This window comes from Artemia sp. Qi Xiang Cuo, chromosome 14 (genome assembly GCF_049724085.1).
Source record: "Artemia sp. Qi Xiang Cuo chromosome 14, ASM4972408v1, whole genome shotgun sequence".
NCBI lineage: Eukaryota > Metazoa > Arthropoda > Branchiopoda > Anostraca > Artemiidae > Artemia > Artemia sp. Qi Xiang Cuo.
In genome coordinates this window covers 36,943,443-36,968,675 of record NC_142807.1, presented here as the reverse complement: position 1 = coordinate 36,968,675, position 25,233 = coordinate 36,943,443, and the positions used below count along the sequence as shown (strand labels likewise).

The 25,233-nt window shown below is 35.8% G+C and overlaps 1 protein-coding gene across 1 annotated transcript in view; it reads left to right on the top strand.

Moving 5' to 3' along the window:
- deltaCOP (coatomer subunit delta) overlaps positions 1-25,233 on the top strand; it is a 68,634-nt gene that overhangs the window by 24,908 nt on the left and 18,493 nt on the right. Inside the window, exons 2-3 of the mRNA XM_089100175.1 lie at positions 14,276-14,467; positions 23,538-23,799. Of these exons, the coding sequence (XP_088956301.1) occupies positions 14,292-14,467; positions 23,538-23,799 (438 nt within the window). The 5' untranslated portion in view covers positions 14,276-14,291. The remainder of the gene's footprint in view (positions 1-14,275; positions 14,468-23,537; positions 23,800-25,233) is intronic.

The window sequence follows — 25,233 nt, the reverse complement described above, 5'->3', positions numbered from 1 at the left end:
GATTCCTTCTGATAGGGATTTGAGCTAGGGGGCTTAGAAGATGTTGTTTTATATAGGGGGCTTGATGCATTTGACTTGGGGGTTTTGGTTGGTTTCATTACAGGCTTTATTTGGTATTGTTGGGCAGCATTTGCTTCCATTGCTGCAAAGGGGTATGGGATGGCCTTCTCTGTTGATATTTGGAGTGTTAGAGCTCTTTTCTTGTATGCAGGGCATAATGATTTATTTGTAGATTCATGTGGACCTTTGCAATTGATGCATGTAGGCTGGGTGTTTTTGCAAGTTGTCAGCTCTTTAGGATGGAAAGATTTACAATTACTACACTCTTGGAGAATTTCATTGCATTTGTTTGTCGTGTGTCCCAGTTTGAAACACTTCTGACACTGAATAGGCTTAGGTTTGTATTCCCTTGTGTGGTTTGATTTGCCCAAATAGGAATAATTTTTCTGGGATATCAATTTTATCCTTTAGTGTGAATAAGAAGGATCTACTAGTTTTTAGGCCAGTAGAGTTAGGTTTTCCAATTTGGGTAACATACTCAACTGGGATTGTGTTTACAGCCCTATCTGAGAGGCCTTCTTTTAAATCCTGAGTATATATCTCTGGGGGAACATTGTAAACTACAATTTTTGTTGGTGATTGTTTTGGGTTCCAATTAGATGCAATAATTGGGATATTCAGAAGGGATTTAAGGTTAATTATTGTATCTGCTGATTTCTGACCTTCTACAGCTATAAGCAGAGATCCATCACGGTTAATGTTAAGAGAGAACATTGATTTTAGCAATTTAAAAATTGCAACTCTTATTGCAGTGATCAGTTTTATTTCAAAGGGGGTAGTGGGAGTAATTTTAAGGTAAATTCGTAAGTTTTTGGAGGGAGGATCTTGGGCAGGGAGAGGGGAAATGCTTTTAATTGGGGAGATTTTTTTCCTTTTTTAGAGCTTCTAGAGAGGACCTCTTGAAACCCATTATCATCATTTATGGTTGCATTAGGACCTACAGTTATCATTGTCCTATTCTCTGAATCAGAGCCATCATTAGAACTTTCAGATAATGTGCTTGACCAGCCAGGATGGGTATCTTTCACTATGGAATTTGATTTGGGATCTGGGGGGACGTTTTTCTTTTGAGGCCGTACTAAAAATTCCTAATTGAAAAAGCTTTTATAAACAAAATATAAAAAAAAAAAGAATGGAAAAAATATGTTATAAAAACGTCTGCACAATAATATGGGAAGGATAAACACCACAGTATAGCCCTGAGGATGACTTGAGCAGGATAGGTTTGGTACAACTACTGATTAGAAGCGATAATAATCAAGAAAATATATTTCGATTTTCTTGTACGGTTGCTGTTGTTGCTGTTGTTACTCAACTGATTTCATTCTACTCAACTACTTTCATTGTTTAAAAAAAAAGAGTTGTGAGAAAGTCAAACTTTAGCGTAAAGAGCGAGGCGTTGAGGAGGGGACAGCCCCTTTCATATACGGAATAATTTCTGTTCGTTTTAAGTTTTAACGTCGTTCCTTACTTTCAGTTAAAAAAACTTGTTTGTTTTTTTTGTTTAATTTTTTAACGTTTTTGAATTAATGCAGGTTTTGATTTTCGATCAACATTCATGAATAATTAAAAAAAATTGAGTATTAATTTTACTTTTATTTGGTTAAATAGCTCTCTCAATATCTGTTTTGATTCATGTACTAGCATTTTTATTAGTAATAAAAATATGTAATTTACGAATTAATTTAGGTAACGAACCTCTATATTCTTATATTTTTAATACGTATATTAGAGGGTTCGCCCCCTAGTCAATGCCTTGCTCTTTAAGCTAAAGTTCAAATTTTGTTCCAATTCTTTAAAAATGACCCCTTAATCACAAAGGCCATTAATTAGAATAAATAGCTCTTATGAAAGTACTAAATAATCTTTGGCTTAAAGAGCGAGGTATTGACTAGGGGATGAACCCAATCATATACGTAATGTTTTCTGTCGTTTTAAGTTTTGATTTTGCTCCTTACTTTCAGTTAAAAAACTTTTTTTATATATATAATTTCTTATCTTTTTTTAAATAATACTGGGAAATCCGGCGCTCCCCTCATAGCAATGTCCCTTCTCCCATGAAAACTTCCTTCATGGTAAGATCCTCCCAGATAACCCCCGACCCACACCCCCCACTACCAGAAAAAATCCCCCTGAAAACTTCTGTATATTTCTCAATAACTAATATTATATGTAAACATTAGGTAAAGTTCATAACTTTAAGCCCTCCCCCCCCGGGGACTTTGGGGGAGTAAGTCATCCTAAAAGACATATTTACTACATTTTCGACCATGCTGAACAAAATGGTTATCTCAAAATTTTGATCGGGTGATTTTGGGAAAAAAATGAGCGTGGGAGGGGGCCTAGTTGCCCTCCTTTTTTTTGGTAGCTTAAAAAGGGCAGTAGAACTTTAAATATCCGTTTAAATGAGCCCTCCCACGATATTCTAGGACCACTGGGTCGATACGATCACCCCTGGAAAAAAAAAAACAAATAAACACGCATACGTGATCTTTCTTATGGCAAAAAATGCAAAATTCCACATTTTTGTAGATAGGAGCTTGAAACCTCCGCAGTAGGGTTCTCTGATACGCTGAATATGATGGTGTGATTTTCATTAGGGTTCTATAACTTTTAGGGGGTCTTTTCCCCTTTTTTCGAAAATCAGCCAAATTTTCTCAGACGCGTAACTTTTGATAGGTAGGACTAAACTTGATGAAACTTATATATTTGAAATCAGCATTAAAATCTGATTCTTTTGATGTATCTATTGGTATCAAAATTCCGTTTTTTTACAGTTTCAGTTACCATTGAGCCGGGTCGCTCCTTCCTTACAGTTCGTTACCACGAACTGTTTGAAACAGAAAACTATTAAATTTTAATATGACATATCTGATAGGAGAGAAGGTGGGTTTAATGAAAAAGAAAAACTCAAGGACCCCAGTATACTGAGATGATCATTTTTCGCGAATTTCCTTCTCATTTGAAAAGGGAATCCATTGTTGCGCAAAATCCTACTTTTAGACAGATAGAAAACCCTACTCTTAGAAGAAATAGAATTGGCAACACTATATATGTCAATAACTAATATATGTCAAATCTACAATATGCTGATGATCTGGTGCTATGGTCATCTGGCAACACCTTTCAGATAGCACAGTCAAATCTGCAAAAGTCAGTTTTCCAGTTTGAAAAATTCTCTCAACATTCAGATTTACCCATTGCACCCACCAAGTCAAAAATAATCCAATTTCACCGGAAGCGAAACCATGTTAATGCAAAACTAACTCTAAATAAAACAACTATTCCAGAAGATAATCATATTAATTACCTAGGTCTCATGCTTGACCTAAAACTTAATTTCCACCTCCACATTTCAAACACAATAAAAAAATGCTATAGAAAAACATATCTACCAAAAAGACTTCTTTCCACACCCTGGGGCTGTAAGGAGAAAACCTTAATCCAGTTTTATAAATCACACATAAGACCCATATTGACTATGGGCTCATCGTCTATGGTGCATGTGCAAAGACCTAGATGCAAAAAATTGAAACAACACAAAATGATATAATACGTCTCATATTTGGTCTTAGGAAACCCACAAGCACCAAGTTTCTGCTTATGGAGAGTAGATTAACAACAATAAGGGAGAGACGTAGCTTTCCCTTGACAAAACATCTGGCGAAAATTTATTGAAAGAGTTCACATACATGACGGAAGTTGCTACGAAATCCAATCATACATACAGGCATTGCAGACGAGTAGCCAATATCAAGAAACCGGTTGACATGCCAGGACAGTCTATGACACCTCCTTGACCTTGATCCCCCCCAGGGAATTGGTGCAGTCCCCTATTAAATACTGAATTCTCAAAGTGGAATAAAGAGTTAACCCCCATTGCTTTTGTCCAGAAAAAATTTGCAGAACTTAATACAATTACCTATAAAAATCACTTCCAAATATTTGTTGATGGGTAAAAAATGAATGAGAAGGATGCAAGTAGTGTTTTCCTTCCTCACCTGAAAATTGCAATTGGCGAGAAATTATATAATAATTTATCCATAATGTCTGCTGAGTAAAATGCACTATTCATGGCATTAGAACACCTTAAAGAAAACCAACCTTTGATTGCAAATTCAAATAATATTATCATATATTCCGACTCTCTATCAAGCCTTGAGTTGCTGGCCTCAGCTCCTCAAAATAAGTTGGACATTGACACTTATCATTGTCTCAGTATTATTGATAATCTTGCTTGAAGTGGCATAAAAAGTTATTTTCAGTACATTCCTAGCAACTCCGGCATAACTGGTAATCATCAGGTTGATGAAATAGCAAAAAATGCTATAAATATTGACCAGCCAAGTGGGAGACCAATCCCAATTAGAGATAATTACCGAGTGAGGCTATTAGAAATTAATTTTAATAAGATTAATCCTATCCCTTCCCCCTTTCCCAATAAGTATCTTTCTAAAATTTATCATAGAAGTCGTTCTGGAACAAATGGACTAAATGTCTTTGCATTCTCATATAAGCTTTCTAATTCAAGTGGTTCAATTCCCCTGTCCCCTCTTTGCAGGCATTGTAATATGAATAATGAAACAATTGACCATTGCCTATTTGAATGTAATATGCTGACGTCTGCACAACATACCTTGCTTTGTAAACTGTTAAAATGCTTCAAACACCACAAAATCTCACTATCAGCCAAAAGCCAAGCCAACTATACCTGCAAACAGAGCACAGAAATCGATATCTATCATCTTATATTTGAACTCCTTGAGTCGAAAGATATACTGAAAGATATCTGAGAATATCTAATAAATAAGAGACAACCAAGACAGTAGCTCTGTAGCCCACAGAGTGAAGCAAAAAGAAGAGGGCTAAATAGTACCAACTGAATAGCCCGCCTGCTGTGAATTAGAAGAAGAAGAAGAACTAAGAAAAAAATTAAGCCAATTGCACAACTTCCTGTGGAGGTCATGATGATCTTTCATTGCGTTATAAACAAAACTATTCTTTTTGTGCACCTTGCGAGAAACAAAGAGGATTGCAATCCTTAAAACTGAGAATTGTTGTAAGTCCTTGAAATGCCAAATAACAGTGCTAACTCTAAAGTCAGGTAAGACAAAGATATTCAAAAGCAGAAAGGGGCATTATAAAATTATGTTAGCTACCGCTCACCGCTGTCAGCTACCGCTCAAGCAATTCTCTTACAAAGCAAAGCTAATCATGCCAAGACAGCTAAAACAAGAACTGAATGTAAGGAATAAAAAAAAAACTCAACCCCCTCCCTTTTTCCAAAAAGAAACCCTAGAAACGTGCACAATAATTAAACTACAGTATATTATGCAAGCAAAACCATTGATGGATATAGTGAGGCGCCATACCCGCTCCCTCTGGCTCCAAACATGCCCTGGACAAAAAAAAGTTTGACTAGCGACTGACAATAAACTTGGTAACTAGAATGATTAAATAATTGTAAATAATTTTAACACAATTCTGAAACATTCTAAGTTTTATAGCGTACCAACTTGCACGTAACCCAAAACTGGAAGGATAATGAAAAGCATCGTGAGGGTTAACTTGATGAGTCATAAAAAATTGCTTTCTGAAGAAAAGTTTTACGTAATTTGCAATTTCATGGAAGAATATTTACAACAATAGCATTACTTTATATTCTTCTTATAATACAAATACAATTCTTTTGATGTCCTTCAATTTTCTGAAAACTCACTAAGAATTTCACAAAAAACAGATGTTTGGTATTTTCTTGAATAGGGATATTCCACCAGTTATTAGAAGAAAAACAAAGGTCCTACATCAATTTTGAAGGACATTTTTATGGCCTAGAAAAAGAGCATAAAATAGGAAAAATTCAAGGGACGCACACAGAGACAATATTTTTCCTTACCAAAAAGAAACAAGTTTTGACATTCCATGGTGCAATATCATGGATGTAGCGGTAGCTGCATCCTAGTAAAGAGCGAACCACAGGAGCTAAAAGTTAAAAAACGTGTTTTGAAAAAAACTACCTAGTGAAAAAAAAATGTCATCTGACACTGATTCACGAATGGTAACTATTATTTCGGTTCGTCTTAAAAGTAACAGTTTATTGCAAAAAGAAATATATATTAATTTCGAAAAAAAACTGAATCCCCTCGAAAATGGCGTCAGATTTAAAAGGAAAGGTGTACCATTGGAATCAGCATGGTCGAAAACCTCACACAGGGAAATTACAGTCCCCTCCTTGAACAACAAGGAAAATCACTTTTTGCATTGGTAGCACTGATCTCTCTCCCTTTTTTCTGTTTTTTTTTTTTTTTTTTATCCGGGCCTAGCGGGTTACCAGAACATCATAGAGGGATGCTTAATAGCTCATTCAAAAGCTATTTCTTACACCTACGTTCTTTTTATAAACTTCGGCATCTGTAAGTGCCACATGGAACTAAAATTGCACTTTCTGCCATTTCTCAACTGGTGTCACTAGTAGGCTACCAGAACATCGTAGACAGATTTTTTATAGCTCATATAAAAGCTATTGTTCATATCTACGTTCTTTTTTATAAATTCTACCATCTACAATTTCCAAATGGCGTTAAAAACGGCACTTTGTGCGCCATATCTCAAGTGGAAACGCTGAGGCTGTTGGGCTAGAAGAACTTTAGAAGAGTTATGTTTAATGGCTCATTTGAAAGCTATTGCTCATACCAACGTGCTGTTTTTTGTTGTTGTTTTTTTTTTTATTATCAATTCTACCATTAGTAAGTGCAATATAGCACTGATATTAACATTTTTGGTGCCATTTCCTAAGTGGAAAAGCTCTGAAGTACAAAACAGGTACTATTGTGATAGTTATGTTCCATAGCCCTTAACTGGAGGTTTACAAGAACCCTTCCCGCAGCCTCCCCCTCCCAACCCCCTTAGTAAGTTTCATAAATCGTCTCCTCACCGGTAAGTGACTGAAACATTAGCAGGTTACACCATCGTAGATAGATGTTTAATGCCTCAATTATAAGCTATTGCTTGTATTTACTAGGTTTTTACAAATTCTACCATCTATTAGATTTCACAGATTTCAATATGGCCCCCACACAAATATGCTGCTGGGGCAACAACAATCACCTCAGTTTTGGTTCATCTCATCATGACGTCATAGTGATTCCATTGAGACTTACTACCTTAACAGGCTTTGCATGCTCTACTCTTCTGAGAGCCCCCACTACAGAGTCAGCTCAGGTAGTCCTCACAGTCAATGGTCTCACCATTTCTCCATTAGTAACGAACCAAACTTTGAGGCAATAGTTCCCACAATAACTGCCTCAAAACCCCCACATTCCTCAAGACTCCGTTGAGCACTCCTTTGTTCAACGATTGGCCCCCATGAATGATGCTGCACAAGGGTACTCCTTACACGTGGAAAACCTACTTGTGCACCTCAAACACCAAGCATGGGAACGTGTATCAATAACAACGATTAGACAAACTACTAACCACAGGGGCCAAGGGTCTCCTTCTTGCTTATCAAACGCTAATGATCTAGATTCTTGGGAGAATTTACAATGAACTCTTTATCATGGTTGAAGTATTAGCTGCAACCTAGTAAAGAGCGAACCGTAGCCCATAGTAACTAAAAGTTTAAAAAATGTTAAAACGGTCTTTTTTTTTCTTCTTTTTTTCCAGACATAGCGTGTTACTAGAACATCATAGAGAGATACTTAAGAGCTCATTCAAAAGCTATTTCTCATATGTACGTGGTCTATATAAATTCCGCCGTCCCCAAGTGCCATATGGCACGAAAAAGAGCACTTTTTTCCATTTCTCAAAGGGTGGGGCTAGCGGGCAACCAGAACATCGTAGATAGATTTTTGACAGCTCATATACAAAATATTGCTCGTATTTACGTCATTCCTATAAACTCCACCATTTGCAAGTTGCAAATTGTACCAAACATGACCCTTTTTATGTCACGTCTCAAGTAGAAAAGCTGGGGCTAGTGGACTACCACAACTTCTTATTGATGTTTAATGGCCCATTTGAAAAACTTTGCTCATATCTGCGTGCTTTTATCAATTTTACGATTCGTAAGTGAGATATAGCACTAAAAACAACACTTTTGGTCCCACTTCTTAAGTGGAAAATCTTGAAAGTATAAAACGGTATAATTGTTATAATTATGATCCAAGACCCTTAACTGGAGGTTTGCAAGAACACCTCCCGCATGTTCCTCCTCCAAGCCGCCTTATAACTAATATATTAAGTTAGATTATTAGAGGCGTGATTCTGTTAGTACAGCGCTGGACTTCAAATTAGATTATCATGCGTTCGATTCCTCCTTGTTTTTTTCTTCAATCATGGTTTGTCCTTTCTTATGATTACTTTTTAAATAATGCACTATTTTTGCAAATGCGATGCACTCATTTTTCAAAGAATATCCCGGGAAGACTCATTTTAAAGCTATTCCTCATATCTGTATGCTTTTTAATAATTTTACCATCCATAAGTGCCATATAGCACTAAAAACGGCAGTTCTGGTGCCACATCTTAAGCGGAAGGGTTTGGAAGCATGAAACGGTACCATTGCAATAATTATGGTCCAAAGCCCTTTACTGTAGGTTTCTAAGAACCCCTCAAATATACTCCCCCTCCAAACCCTCTTAGTAAGTTTTATAAATCACCTACTCATCTTAAAATTAGAAGATTATTGCGAAAACAAATTAACTAAAAGTAAAAATTTTACAACTAAAAATCTACCAAAAATTAAGCTTGAATGATCAACAGTTTTGAATTAAACCTTCAAACTTCACTCTGCGATGAAGCCTGAGTGCTAGTTCTAATGGCAATAATTGAGGGGAAGGGACGTTCTTGCTCCCTTAGTTTTTTGCTCCTGCATTGGTTTTTAAAAACACCTTTTTTTGTTCTTTTCATTGAAAAAGGAACTTTTTTCATTTGAAAAAAATGGGGAGGGGGCGGGAAGTGCAATTTATGGGAATGTGCTTTCAAGTCAAATTTATAAAAAGCAATTAGGCATAAATATAAGTTTGTAAATGTGCCTTTAAACAGCTCCTAAGTTTTAAAATAAAACTAAGGAATGACATTAAAACTTAAAACGAACAGAACTCATTCCGTATAAATAAAAAAGATCGTGGCAGCGTTGTTCTACATTAAATTTGAATAAAAAATTAGCAAAGATTAATTTTAAAAAAACAGTTTTTCCAAGGAAAGTAAAGAGTGAAGTTGAAACTTAAAATTGACAAAAATTATTGCTTCACAGCCAATCTAATATATGTATCAATAAAACTAGAACAAATAAACCAACTAATTATGTTTCCCTGTGTTTCTAGGATTATAGGAGACTTCCACAAGAGCTGAGATGTAAGAGCTCCCTTGGGTCTTTTAAAAATAATTTGAAAAAATATCTTATTGAATTTCAAAAAAAGAGTCAATTAATGATTGAGATTTCTTTTTGTTTTTGTTTTAAAAATTACTATCATTATCATATCGGTTTATTTTGTGTTTTTTATTCAATTATTATTATTTTATAAGGATAAGGTAGCTATGCTTTCAGGGAGGAAGGGGGAATCTCTTAGATAAGGACTTGTATGGTTAAGGGATGTGGTTGTGTTGAAGAGTAAAGCGAGAGTCGTAAAGCTTATTAGGAGGAATCGTTATTTTTTTAAGGGACTCAACGTGCGTTTTTTGCATAGGGAAGTTTATTTATTTCTATTTGTTTTAATAAAACCTAATTGAATTGAAAAGCGCTTTACTGAGAACGCAAAATAATATAGGAGTTTTGGTACAGTAAAAGCAAACCAATTAAGGACACTTTTTACAGAATAAAAATGTTATCAATCCCTTTTAGGGTCAGTCCCTTTTAAGATAAAGCAACAATTCATTTTAGGATTGTATTTTTATTTTATTTTTTTCTCGTTTAATTTGGTATCAATTCTGCACGATGGCTCAGTTCAGTGCCTGGCTGTCGTTTTAGTTTTAAAAAGGACAAATCATGATTATTTTGTACACAAGTTCGAAGTAAAGCCAACTTTATAGCATTACGACTATAGACTAGCTTTAGAATTTGTATCATAGCTTCAAATTCACTGTTGTAAAGAGAGAAATAACCGCATTTTCAGAGTTCATATTAAGTCTTATTTGATCTTCATTTCAAGTAATACTAAAGCATATTTCTTACAATTGAAGATTGTTTATTAATCACTATTGATAGTATAGCTGGCCAGACCAAAATACTATCTGATAAATTAGTCCAATATCTCTTTATGCTGTTCAATTACTTTGCAGTTATTAAAAAAAATTACTTTTACACTTATGTTTTTAAGATGATTTTAATTGTAGGCCTATATGGAAAATTACTGATGTCACAACTGGTGTAAGAATATAAAAGGCTTTATAGATTAGTTTTTTGTTGTCAGGCTACATACTCACTTTTGACTCCCAAATAAATATTCCTGTTTTTAATACTTGATGATTATACTTAATAATACTTAATTATTTTTGTGTTTTCAGTAAAGCGCTAGCTTTCTAGAATCCTAGAAACATAGGGAAACATAATTAGTTTGTTTATTGGTACTAGTTTTATTGATATATATTAGACAGGCCTCGAAGCAATAATTTTTGTCCGTTTTAAGTTTCAACTTCACTCTTTACTTCCCTTGGAAAAGCTTTGTTTTTTTTAGATTTATTATCTAAAACCACAGATTGTTGTGAAACCTTATAGATAATCTGTGCTAAAACTATTAGGTTGCCCCTTTGTGGTATAACATTTTGTGGCAAATTTCAAGTAGCCCCGCCACTTTGTGGATCCCTCTTTCACTATTGATGAAATTCCGGCTATTTCTGTGTTGCAGTGTTAGTAGTAGTAATTTCTGTATTTGCTAAAATGTAGTCCCAACCCCCCTTTTAGAAATTCTGGATAGGCTTCTCAATTAGTCATACCTGTGAGAAGGGACAGTAGCAAACCACTTCGCTGGCTGACCACATTTCTTTCTGCTTTTGTAATTATGAATAATACAAATTTGCACCATTATTCGGCGACTGACAAATATACACTGGACCGCTAATGGTAGATTAAATGGGAGGAGCTTTTTATACGCGCTGAAAATATAGTAGCCAAATATTATTTAGTTTGTTTATACTGTCTGAGTTTATTTTGTGCCCCCTACAGTCCCCAAGGGAAGGGCTGCAAGTTATGAACATTGCCCATTTGTTACATGTAGTATTGGTTACTGGAGAGTATACAGACAATTTTTTTTTCTTGGTAGGGGTATGTGGGAGGATCTTTCCATGAGGGAATGCATTTTTCCACGGAAGGGTTGCTGGATTTCCTGGCATTATTTAAAAACAATCAGAAATTAAATTTTAAAAAAGAACTTTTTTCAACTGAAAGTAAGGAGCAAACATTAAAACTTAAAACGAACAGAAATTATTTGTGTAAATGAGGGGGGTTGTCCCCTCCTCAATGCCTTGCTGCTCTTGACATTAAAGTTTTTTTTTATAAATTTGGAAAAAGCTTATTATTCTAATTAAGCAACCCTTGTGTTTCAGGAATCATTCTTAAATAATTGGAACACAAAGTTAAACTTTAGCGTAAATAGCAAGGTTTGAGGAGGGGGAACTCCCCTCATATATGTAAATCATTTCTGATCATTCAAGTTTTAATGTCGCTCCTTACTTTCAGTTGAAAAAAATTGTTTTCTATTTAATAAAGTTCAAAAACCTAATACCTGATTCAATTTTATAGATGTAGACAGGGTCAGACATAGGATTAACATATAGGGAGGGGAAGCCCCAATGAAACTTGGGCTCCCCCATTGGTATTGTGCCCCTGTAGTTAGTGTAACTTTCAACCTCCAAAGAGGGCATGTGCCCCTAAACCCTGGAGCTATGTTGGCAGTAGACTTAGGTTACAGAAATCTTTTGATTAATTAACCCCATTTTTTAGGAAAGCTTACTGGAACTGGAATGGGGATGACCAAGATTTTTGGGTTAACTCATGACAGACAATGTCAACCTGGTTATCTTAGAGGAAAGGAGAACAAAACTTTTCTTATGTTTTGAGAAACATAACCCGCAAACAAGTTTTCTTGCAATAATCATATTTACCTACCTAGAACATGCCTCCCTTGTTCATCTTAAACAAAAATCCTCATTATTACCCCAATAAGTTTTCACAGCAGTATATAGAAGAACTTTTGTGCCCTACATAATTAATATGTTAAATAATTGACTTTCCTCTGGCTCTTTCTTCCCCCCCCCCACTCCTTTACCACTCATTCTGTAATGTTCTTTTTGCTAATTTAAACATTCTGTTTAGTTGTATATTTTTACAAAGTTTCTAAAAGACTTCAGTCCCCTACATTATTAAAAAAAAAATTAATAAATCATCCAAATAGTTTCCCTCCTCTTTGTTATTTATACCTTTTCCTTTTTTACCCCCTCTTTTGTTTTTATTAACCAGTTTATTGTCTTTATAATTCTACTAGTGTTAATTGTTTTAATCTGTTTGACAAGTTGACTTTGACAAATGTATCTGTTTGTTTGTTTGTTTGTTTTTTGTCTGTTTTTTTTTTTTTTTTTTTTTTTTTTTACCAGTATTATCTTTTTTTATGTTTGACTCTGAAGCACAAAGCTGACCCATATTGGCCTGTAATGGTTACTTTGTGGAAATAAACTTATTTTACATTAAGGGTATTTGAAGATTTTTGCTGGCTTAAGAGATGGAGAAGGCATTACGATTTGCAGAAGAGTTTTTGCTAATTCAGAAATTGCTATTGCTATGCCAATTAATGAAACTGTCTAGATTGTATCTAAAGCAAAAATGGCTAAGGTTATTTATAGGACAGAAGCAGGTAGAAAATAAGGAATATACCATCAGATTGTCAATTCATTGTTCTTTCCAAATATAGTAGTCACTGCCATTGTAATTGCATCCCAGTACAATTTTCCTTAACTTTAGTTTGAGCCTATACTTTATTGACTCTTTTGTTTTAAAAATGTAATGCCAGTGATTTGGGTTGGATTTTAAGCTGTATTAGGATTTTATTGTTCAAATTTGATGCAGACACTTCTAACTTCTTTAAAACCAAGTAAATCGGGACTTAGCAAAGCTATAAGCCTCAAAACATTATTTTGGACCTCATGTGTGCTATACATCTATTTCTGAGAGTTTCACTTTTATGCCACCAAGACCATCAAAGGTCAGTACTCTTTTGGAGAGGGAGGAAATAGAAATAGATACACATCCACACAGCAAATATCCAAATATTCCCGAAGGGTATATTTTAGGCTTGGGACCTATTCCTGAAATTTTGTTCACCTAACTCAACTTAATTCCAAGATAACAAAAAAAAACCTCATTTGAAATTTCACCTGAATTTCACTAAAGTTGGATCCATCAGGGGGTGTGGGTAACTTTAGCAGCACTGATTATTAATATTTAGAAAGAGCACTGCATGGAAAAAATATAACGTTTTTTTTTTCATCCAATCTGATTTCTGCCTTATAGGTAACCCTAACTGCAAAAATTATGTTTAAGAATACATGTTCAGGCTCTTAGTCCTGGATCAATGACCCTCTCTGACAAGCACTTTTCTCTATTTAAATTCATAGTCTTGTTGCAAGACCCCCTTCTAAACTAGCTACAATGACAACTAAATTCTTGCTTCATTCTTAAGAGAGAAACCTTATTTTGATTGATTTTCATAGTTGCTTTCATTTCAATTGTACTCCCCCCACCCCCTCCTTTTTATCTGGACACATCCCTACGATAAACTCTAAGTTTGCTGACTTTGCATGCTTGTGTCTTGACTCAGTATCAGGTTGGCTGCCACAACAGGCGTCATTTTAATCAGAGATTGTTGTAAGATATAACATATTTTATAAGTTTTGGCTGAACTTCCTTGGGGTATGGGTGTCAGGGCTCTTTGGGTTTGGTGTTAGTATTTTCATGTCTAGTTTTTAATTGTACTATTTTCATCTTATGCAATTAATTCTCATTTTCTTTTTCTGAGGATGACCATTTGTTTTATAGCTGCAATATTTATATATGTTAGTCTGCAGCCAACTTAGATAAAATGTAATTATATTTCTTGGAATTATTTTTTCTTGAACTTATTACTTAAAGTTTCAATAGTAGAATGTTTTTTTCCAGTCCACCTTGTTTACAATCTTGTGTTAAGTTTTTTTTTTTACTGTATGTTGTTTTCATTTTTGGCAGGTTACCCTGAAGTATAATGGTTCTTATAGCAGCTTCACTGGTCACTAAAAATGGGAAAGTTTTGGTTTCCCGTCACTTTGTGGAGATATCCAAATCTAGGATAGAAGGCTTATTGGCATCATTCCCTAAGTTGATTACATCGGGAAAAGCCTCACAACAGCAACATACACTAGTAGAAACTGATGCTGTAAGGTAAATCTGCCTTTTATTTTGGGAAATATGACTTGAGTTTAAGTCTAATATAGTTTTCTTGTAATGCCAAAACTGAATCAAATCAGAGATAGTGAGTTTTAATCTCAAAAGTGGACTTATCCAAAAGTTTCATTTAGTCTTACATCAGTCAATTTATTTTATTTTTTTGCTATTTACTTTACTTATATTGTGGTAACAATGGTGACAAAGGGTATCAAAACTGGTGTTGTCCCTGGACACTGAAAATCCTATCTATACCTCTGGTCAATGGGACAATTAGGCTTGACATAGTTCATTTTCTCAGTAACATTGCTCCAGAAGATCCTCTCCTTGGAAGTATTTCTGAAAACTATGCACTATAAAGCGTGGGCAAGCCATGATGATTGCTATATCCTAGTAAAGAGCAACCCATAGTACCCAAAATTTAAAAAAAACATGTTGTAAAATAAATGTTCCGATGTATAATAATTGCTACGTTATACTGAATCAGGAATAGGAGCTATTATCTATGTTGAGCTTCAAGGTGAAAAGTAACAATGAAAACAAATTTACTGGAATTTTGAAACAAGCTTGAAACCCCTCCTAAGTAATAATGGATTGAAATAAAGTAAACCAATTTATATTGTATTAGGATAACCTGCAATCGTAGGCTGAAAGAACTAAGATACCCTCTTCAATTTTTTTTTGCGTCTTAAATTGGCTTAAATTGTGTTGAGGCAAAAATGGGTATTCAAAGGTTTTCTCCTTTTCAACTTGACCATCTGATGTACAATTCATTTTGACCCTTTTCCTTTTTGACTTGCAGCCCATTATATTTGGTCGTCTGTCACTCCCTATCTGACATTGATTTGACTCAAAGAGACCGGTTTATCGCATAAATTAGTTAAAAGATATTCAGGCTTATTTTTATTGTCACTAACAAACTTATCAGGTTTTTAGTGCTTGTCAACATATTATCTTCTCTAAATGTGCTCTGTATGCCCCATCTTGACTATTCTGATAGTGCAGGTGCTTGCAAAAGAAAAGCAGATGGTAAAGATTCACATCATATTCCAGATAAAACCAGCTCTGTTGGGGCATTAGGTCTGATTGGTCTTAGGCATGTCCTAAATTGAGTGGTCTTCCACTAATTTTGTGTAGGGCTAGTGCTTTTTTTTGCTGCTTCATCAGCTTTGATATTGCCTGAAAATTTAGTGTTGCTAAAAATTTAGTGAAATTGGGCATTCACGCTTCATTTTTTAAATGGCAGTCAGTTTTGAGGTAGCATGGAGGTCGAAATCAAGGGTATGATAATTTGGACTTACTAGGAGGGATAGAGCAGATTTTTATTGAGAGAGTACAACATAGCTGCTTGGTGCCAGTGTATTATGTTGTTGGGTGTGTAGTACAAGGTTGATGGCTTGTATTGCCAATGGTATACACTGCCACAATGTTGAAATTTTGGAAATAAGCTCCAAAACCCGCTGCATTGATGGATGTTGATCTATCTACATATATTGGCTTATGTTCATTATATATTTCATTTAGCAGCCATTAAAAATGTTATTTGCCGTAACTGATGCTTGTTTCCGCTTTATTATTTGAAAAGACGTCTAAATTGACAGCAGACTGTTTACTAATCCTTGGAGGGGGCTATATGTTATTTTTGAGGTGAGGTTAAATGATGGTATGGGGAAATATGCATAAAGTGGTGTTACATGGTGTGCTTTCCCACGAAATTTCGTGACCAGGTGTGAAGGATATGCTGTTAGGCTTCAACTTCTGAAATGTAACATGTGAGAAGGAGCTCTTGGTGCTTTACAACTGGTTGGATCTTGGTCTTGCTTAGAAGAAATTTGATATTTCATTTTTTTTTTTTTGTTCGGAGACGGGCACTAAGGACAATTGGAAGGGTAGTAATCTAAATGATGTAAAATTGCTTCAACAGTACCTTTGAACAGGAGCCAGGTATTGCGAGGCCTTAATCAATTTGTGAACGAATATTTTAAGTTAGAAATCGCAGGATCGGGGTCGGCGAATTCAAAGTTTCTAACATAGTTTTCTTTCTTTTGCCAACATGGTATTTGGTGTACCAAAAGAAAATGGACCGAACTTTCAAGCGGTCAACTTTAGTAAGCAGCTTCCAAAATGGGGCAATATACAGGATGTGAGAGATTGCTATAGTGTTGGAAAGGCTACCTAATAATGGGCGGCTGAACTGGAATTTTGCTGCAATGATCGATGCATAAGAAACGGATATGCGTTGTGTAAGATGGTCTAGAAGTAGGGATCGGTTGTGGTATATCGACGGGCTAATGGGAAAACCTAGGTAAACGTGGGCGACGGCACTAACAGCGGTATCACAAAGTGCTACGGCGGATGCTGGCTAAATTTTTAAGTTAAAAAGATCTATTGCAGACTTAGAATTTTAAGGAAGGCCAAGTTTAAGATACTCCTGTTGAAGTTTGACAAAGATATAAGTCATTCTTTGAAGTGTGTGGCTAAGAATTAAACACGTCATCAGCGTAACATACTAGAGACAGATTCAATGAAGATAGAATCAGAGACGTGGGGCACAGGTCCCAATCATCCAACATACAGTTATTAAAGGGATCAGGACATGAAGCTGCTCCTTGACATGCAACTTTCAGGTTGGATTGAGTTTCCTACGTGGAACCGGGGGAAATTTTCAGGCGGAGATAGGTTCAGGCGAATATTTTTTTTCAGAATGCATGTCTTGGAGAGAATAAACCATCAAGAAATTGATTCCTCGCTATGGCGCTTTGAGAAATATAAGGAAGTGGATAAAGGAACCAAAGGCACATCTGATATCATGACTTACGAGAACTAGGCATTCTCCTGAGGAGTCAACATCTATTAGAGCATTGGCTACAACTGTGAGCGCATCTGGACAGCCTGTTTTTTGCTTGAACCGGAACTGGTGTGTTGGAATATAACATGTCTGCTCAAGGTCACATTGGAAAAGAAGCTTGAAAACTTAGCAAAAGGAATTTGTAACCGTGATAAATGGAAATGATAAACAATGAACATTCGCTTTTCCTTTCTGGGGAATCGGGATAAGGTCCCCGATGTCTAGCACGTGACGACGCGATGTCTAGCACGTTGGACTTTACCATGTTTCTATTGTAAAGAGTGAGAAATTTAGAAGCATTTTTTTTTTGTATGGAGATGGGCAAGATTCACAGTACCTGTCAATGGACATTTGTATTCCTTCCAAAGATTGAACAAAAATTTTCTTGAAGGGAAGAAGCGACAAGATCAGGGCTTGAAGAACAAAAACTAGTGGTGGTAGCAGTTGCAGTGGAATAGTTAGAATTTATTTGGACTAGCCTCAGATTCGTAATAAATAACCTCATAGATCCTTAGATACCAGCCTTAGTGAAAACAAACACTATTTTGAAATACGTACCAACAAATTTTATATGTGAATTTTATATTGCAACATTAAAACTGAATGTGATAGGTCTGCAATTAATTATGATCTGTTTACTTCTTGCACATGTTTTATTCTGAGTAAAGTTTGGGTTTCTATCAAACTTTCAGAGAGATCACATGAACTGCCAAAAGAAGACGTAATTCTTTCACTGGATATATATATAGCCGAAATCAGCCACACTCTTCGTTTTGCCGAAAATTCAGCTGTCCTGTTTTGGAGAATCCGTAGGTTCATCATTCCAGACTGGTCCTTTGAGCCCTGATCTTGTTGCTTCTTCCCTCCAAGCAAAATTTATTTGCTAAATAACAAGGCCTCACAATATTAATAAAGCTTATAGGCGAATATTTCGGTCATGAATACACGTAAAATCTATATAAATTAGAAAAAATACAGTACTCTTCTGAAAAGTAAAGAGCGAATTTTAAACTTAAAACGAACTGAAATTAGTTAATATAAGGTTTCTTTCCTAAAAAGTGCAAAAACTAGTCCTCCATTACCAAGGCTGAGTAAAGTGTTGCAACAACTATGACCATTGGGGTCAAAGTTGCGGAGAACCACAAGCAGCAGTGTCAATCTGTTTGGACTCAAACCATCTAAAGGCAGAACGAAAGTAATATCCGCTACGAGGCCATTCTTATGGATGTAGGTGACAAGAATCTAGCCCTACATGTACATAGGCCTGATCAAGCGTGGACAAACAACACAATTTTAGCGAATGAATAGCTTTTGTGGAAGGAAATCTGCCAGCTTGCCTAGTAATGATGCTAATGAAAAGAGATTTGATACCTTTACTCCCCCTCGTCTTCGCAGAGATTGGATCATGTGTAGAGCACAAAAAGGCACACCCATGACTCTAGCTCTTGCTTCTACCAAGTTTAGTCTGACACCCCCCCTTGAAGTGCTAGAGAGGAACTTATACACCCCTCCACCACAATGTTCCAATTAACTTCCGACTCAGAAAAGGCATTAATAGGACATTACTGTCACTTCTGACTAATTTGTTGAGATCTAGAAAACCTTTTTTTGGTTATTGTGGTGGTGATGATTCGTGGAACCCGTCCCCAAAGAGTTTTGATCGGGTCTCGATCTAAAGGCATAACCAAAATATTAGCTCATCCCCCTCCAAGCTCTGATAAGATCCGATGTCTTTTCTGGTAAATGTTATGATAACATAAGTGTAGGGACTCTTTTCCCCCAATATGGTTTGAATCGGGTACAGAATCTTGAAATGCTGAACTAGCACATTCTCTTACTTCTCACCATACATTGTTAAAACCCGACAGCCTGCTTTGTAGATGCTCTGAAGAAAATATGTAAAGACTTTTCCTTGCACTAAGGTCAAAATGAGCGCCGAATAACGAATCTGATAAGGACGACGAATCTGAAACAGCTGCTCATGCTTCTAACTGAGTTGGACTGAGAAAGGATTATCTCCTCAGCTAGACGTCCTGGTGCCAATTATATACAGCCCCCCTTTTTTAATTAAGTTGAGGTTGGGTCCTTCTCCTCAAAAGGCATAATTAGAGCAGTAGACGTAACTCTTCGCCAAGTGTTGTAAGGACATAATAACCTCATGTGGTGAATGTCCTGAGGACGGGAGTTTAGGAGTCCTGTCCTCCCACAAAGGTCGAATTGTAGACAAACTTCCAAAGGGTGCAACTGGATACCTACTTTCACTTCTTATCTAGTTTTTTGGACATGCAAGAATCCGTTTTGATTATGTCCTAATGACAAAATTTAGGGATAGTTCAGAATAAGTATGAATTCTAGAAGTTTTAACTCGGACACTCATTCTTATTTATGACCATGTTGGCTGATGATTTGGTTGACCAATAAATCAGATTGCAACTGCGATTGTTTCAGTGTTCTTCTTAGCCCAAGCCTTTTGTGCGCGTTATGATACAGAAAAATCAATAAAAAAAAATCGTTAAAATAAAATTTATAAAAAAAAACAGAAATTTGTCTCGTTGATTTTTGTAATTTTTGGCGTTGAATAGGCAATTGTAATTATTGATTTGCGTTCAAAAGTCCTTATTGATACTTTTTAAATTAATTGTTGGCTTATTGTGCTTCAGAGCTCAAAAAGCTGCAATTCTTCCTTATATAGATAAACAATTCTTGGCATGTGCGTTGGAAAAAGCACAAAAAAAATTACGCTTATTCAGGAAGTTATTGCAATTGGCCTTGTTGAACGCGAGGCTGGAATGTCCAAGCTCACTTTTCTGGAATTATTCCTTGTAAATGTAGAAGAGCTACAGAATTTTCAGTCTCTGCCCTCAAGTAGATAATTTTATACGTGGCTCTAACATTACGTAATCCGTAAGTAATACAGTTTGAGAGTAGGGGCAGCTTCGTCTTGGTTCTCGACTGTTCTATTAGTCCAGTAAAAATTGCGAAAAAAGACCAAACCTCGGCACTTGCGCAACATAAATGTTTTGGCACCAGACTGTTCTAAAGAAAAATTGTTCAATAACGTATCCAAATTCGGCCGTGCAGAAATACCCCCTTTTTCCCGAAAGAGGGGAAAATCTAGAAATTAAATTTCTGCAGTATTTTCTGGATTGAAAGATTGTTTCTTATGAATTTAAGTCCAGAAAGATTGAAAATGACGTCAGGATGGGAATATTACCTTGGCGAGGTCATTTCCACCCTTGGCGAGGTCAGAAGGGGTAAAAATATTGTTTCTGGTATCATAATAATATAATATATAATTGAATGGTTATTTCCTATTATTTCAAGTCTGAGGGGATCGAACATGACATCAGGAATTGAAAATTTTATCATTTAGTACCCCATTTTCACCCTAAGCGTGGTCAGAGGGGGATGAAAAATTCGAATCTTAATTTGTGCAGTATTTGGCGGATTGAAAGGTCGTTTCCTATTAATTGGAGTCTGGGGAGACCGAAAATGACTTAAGAATTAAAAATTCCATCATTAGTATACTATTTCCACGCTAAACGAGGTCAGAGGGGTGGTGAGAAATTAGAATCTTAATTTGTGCAGTATCTGTGCACTTTTGAACTCCAAAACGTTCAATTTTTTTTATAACATCTTCAAAAACGCTTGAAACCACCCGTGCAGAGATATCTCTTTCAGGTAAAAGAGGTAGAAAGGGAGGGGGATCTCGAATTTAAATTTTTGCAATATTTTTGGGATTGAAAGGTCGTTTCCTATTGATAAGTCCGTGAAGACCTGAATTGGCATAATAATCGAAAACTTCTATCATTTAGTACCCCATTTTCACCCTAAGCGGGGTCAGAGGGGGATGAAAAATTGGAATATTAATTGTGCTGTATTCGCACACAAATGAACACCAAAATGTTCAGAAAAATTTGCTTAATAACATGCAGAATCGCTTGAAATCTTGGCCTGGAAACTGGTATGTCTGAAAGCCAGAATTTTACAATTTTTAAGTCATTTTCAGTCTCCCCAGACGTGAGTTAATAGGGAATGACTTCAATCCAGAAAACATTACAAAAATTTGAATTCAAGATTCGCCCCTGTTTTTCCCCCTATCTTCCCTGAAAAAGGGGTATTTTGCATATGGTATTTAGCGAATTTTTCTAAACATTTTGGTGCCATTAAAATTTCTGTTGCTCAAATGCCGGGTCAAAACCGTATTTAAACTGGACTATATATGATATGCTAAAGAAAGAAAAATTCGCAAAAATTACTGGAAACTTTTTCTGTTTCACGATCCCCTTATTTGAAAAAAATCCTTGGATTTGTATGTATTATCTTTACCGTGCCAAGTTTCATACCACTGATCACCTTAAACAAAACAAGAATTACGAAAGTAGTAGTATTGTTTCCCAGCACAAAAAAACAACGATGTTGCCCTGCAATACGAAAAACAGTTGTGTTATTCTGCAGCAAAATTACTTTAAATGAGGAAATGCAACCTAAAACAAACAAAAATTTTAATGGAAAATAAAGCCAAACTTCCAATATACGAACTACGACAATTAAGGTCAGAGCTGCTACCCATGGAACCTTCGTGTAAGGTTTGTGTTCCTTTGTGTAAGGTTGAGTCGCATGCACCTTACTTGGCACTACAATTATTGCACTTTGGACTGGAAACATCGGTGTTAGGCGGATTCCTCCTAGAACCCCCCCCCCTTGTGGAAAGCTCCCCCACATGCAAAATGTATGGTGTAGAATATCTTATAGTACCGGATTTTCATTGTTTTTAATTCTTTCTTCGTGTTTGGGGGGTCTATTTATCACATCTGGGTAAAATAAAGATTAAGGAAAATAATTTGAAAATACGAAAGTAGTGGCGACGATAGAAGAGTTGCCCTATAATGGAATTGCACAGGCTGGGACTAAGAAGTGTGAGTAATTACGTCCCGTGGAATTACGGCACATATTTCCATCAGCTGATATGCCCCCCCCCCCCCAGAAAAAAAGAGCTAGTAAAATGACGCTTCGCGCCACTATTTTACCGACTCAAATAGAAAAAATATATTGAGTATCGTCTACTAGGCGTACATCCTAATAAGGTTATTCTTTACTAATAAGGTTTATCCAGTACCTTTACTTGTATGGCCTACGTGGTATTTCAGGAAGAAATGGGCAACCGTGTGGGATTACATCCTCTGCAACTGGGAAGCTCAATATATGGTTTTTGATACTTATGAGTTAGTTGGGGTATCATCATTTATTATCAATATCGACCTGGTCCTCCATGGGGCAAAATCGTAGTTTTGTGCCACAAAATGGTAGAAAACGCCACTTTCTCACGGTACAATCTTGTTGGTTACATTGAAAGAGCTTTAGAACCAGCAAAGTTCCACATTTTTATGTATAAAGTAGCTTGAAACCTCTGCAGTAGAGTTCTCTAATATGCTTAATCTAATGATGTGATTTTAGTTAAATATCACTTACCTTTTTCGGGGTGTTTCCCCCCTCTTTCGAAAATCGCGTAATTTTTCTCAGCTCGTAGCTTGTGATGGGTAACATTAAACCTAATAAATTTGTATATTTGGAACCAGCATAAAAAGCCAATTCTTTTGATGTACTGGTTGTTATCAATATTCCTTTTTTTTAGAATTTTGCTTACTATTGGCCCGATTTGCTACTTACTTACAGTTCGTTACCACGAAGTGTTTGATTCTAAACCATATATTCTATATATAATTTAGAAAATAGGTAGTTTTCCATAATTCCTTCTTTTCTTCATTATTTTTATTTGTCTTAATTGTACATGTGAGGTGAATATTCCAGGGGGGGGGGGAATACGCCCGACTTACCCCGGAAATATCATGTGTTTTATATGGAGTTTTTTTTTTTTTACTTTGATACTAAAACCTTAAGCACTACTCAGACTTCCAGGAAATGATTTATCTCGAAATTAGCATATCTAGAACAATCAATTTACTTATATTAGTATAGTATTTAATTAATCATCATCAGTGTTTTTTTCTTTTAACAGTAGATCCATTCCTTTCAAATATATTTATCTCCCTTTCGCCTTTTGTTTTTTTAGTGCTGCAAAATGACATTTGCCTTTTTTGGCTCTTGAGTTATTCAGAGATCTAAGTGACCAGTCACCGGTCAAAAGCACTACACTTTACAAAACAATTCTTAAAACTGACTGAAAGGGTATGTAAAACTAATAAAAATTACTTATAGGTATGTTTATCAGCCGTTGGAAAAACTATATGTAGTTCTGATCACCACAAAGGCGTCAAACATTTTAGAAGATTTGGAATCTTTAAGACTCTTCGCAAAAATCGTTCAAGAGTATTGTTTAACAATTGATGAAGCATGTGTCCTGGACAATTCTTTTCAGCTATTATTTGCTTTTGATGAGGTAGTCGCTCTTGGATACCGAGAGAGTGTTAACTTGTCACAAATTAGAACGTTTACTGAAATGGACTCTCATGATGAAAAGGTAGGATTGAATGAGTTTATTTGAAAAAAAAAAAATAGTCATCAGGATGCCATATTGACATTATACTTGTGAAAATGTTTAAAATTTACAATTTAAGGCAGGTTATAAGGAGAACAAAATAAAAAATTTATCAGAGGCAACGCTATAGCGTTGGATAATTTCTGATTGTTTTGAATTTGAGTTATTGTAGGTCTTTTTTTCTTCTGATCTGAAGTTTAATAAGGCCTTTACTTTTCTTTAGAAAACTTCTTTTTTGGAAAGTTTAAAGTAATTCAAGTACTAGAGACTAAATTTAGATTGTTGAGAAAATAAAGTCTGGTTCAACAGCAGTATTGTTGAAACTAAAGGCAAGAACATGTTTTATGCTGCGAATTTGATCTAGAAGGTAAAAAAAAAAAAAAAAAAAATACACGATTTTTCTTAAAGTGGCCCCCAATTTGAAGTGGTCCCCCAATTTTAATAAGCTTCCAGATTCTGATAATTTTCTATTGTTCAATATTCTATTTTTCCTGTCAAACAAGTGCAGAATCAATTACTGTAAAGTGTCTTTGAAGTAACTGCGACTCCTTTCTCATGCAAACAGGTGGTTCCGTATCCAGGGGGCTTAGCCCCCTCCCAGACTCTTGTAGATAATTTATTATGTTTTCAGCATCAGTTCATAAATTAATTAGACTGGTCCTTGTATTCTCTATGGATAATATCGGTGGTAGAGGTCTTGCCTAAGCTCTGCACCGTGCGGTAGTCACTTTTGAGCAGTGAGTTAGTGAGGATTTATTGTCATGCAAAGTCAACTGTTTCATTTTGGTCACGGGATAAAAAAAAAAAAATAGAGCGTGCGAAAGAGCAGCGATACACTGCCATATGCTACGTTCCCTTGTGCAAAAACTCTTCATTTTGATTAAGCAGGCCTAAAGCAGCACTGCCATGTCGAAAGCCCAGGTTTTTTGTGAGCTTGACTACATGAGAGCTTGACAGTGAGGACAAAAATCGGTTTGGACCCCCCTTCCATGACTTCCTCAGATAAGAACGTGCCAACCGTCAGTTCAGTCTGCAATTATTGCAAAAAAATTAACTTGTAAAAGTCATTTGGTACACAATATTGTATCCAAGAATCTCAACAAGAGAAAATTTTCTTCAAATTCGGGCCATAAGTGCTGATTGATGAATAAAATAACGAATTGATTGTGCCATGATATGGTAGAGGTTGTGGAAGGTGAATCAGACTTTTTCGATGTCGTACTAATAGGTGATGAAACATAGAACTTCCAGTGAGACCAAGAGACCAAACGACAGAGTCCCGAGTTGCATACGAAGGGGGGTTCCGCGCCTCAAGAAGGCAAAAAGGGTAAAGTTCATGGTGAAGACCATGTCATTTTTCTGGATGGAACTTCTAGGTTAGTACAATAATACGATAAGTGTTTGAATGGGCTAATG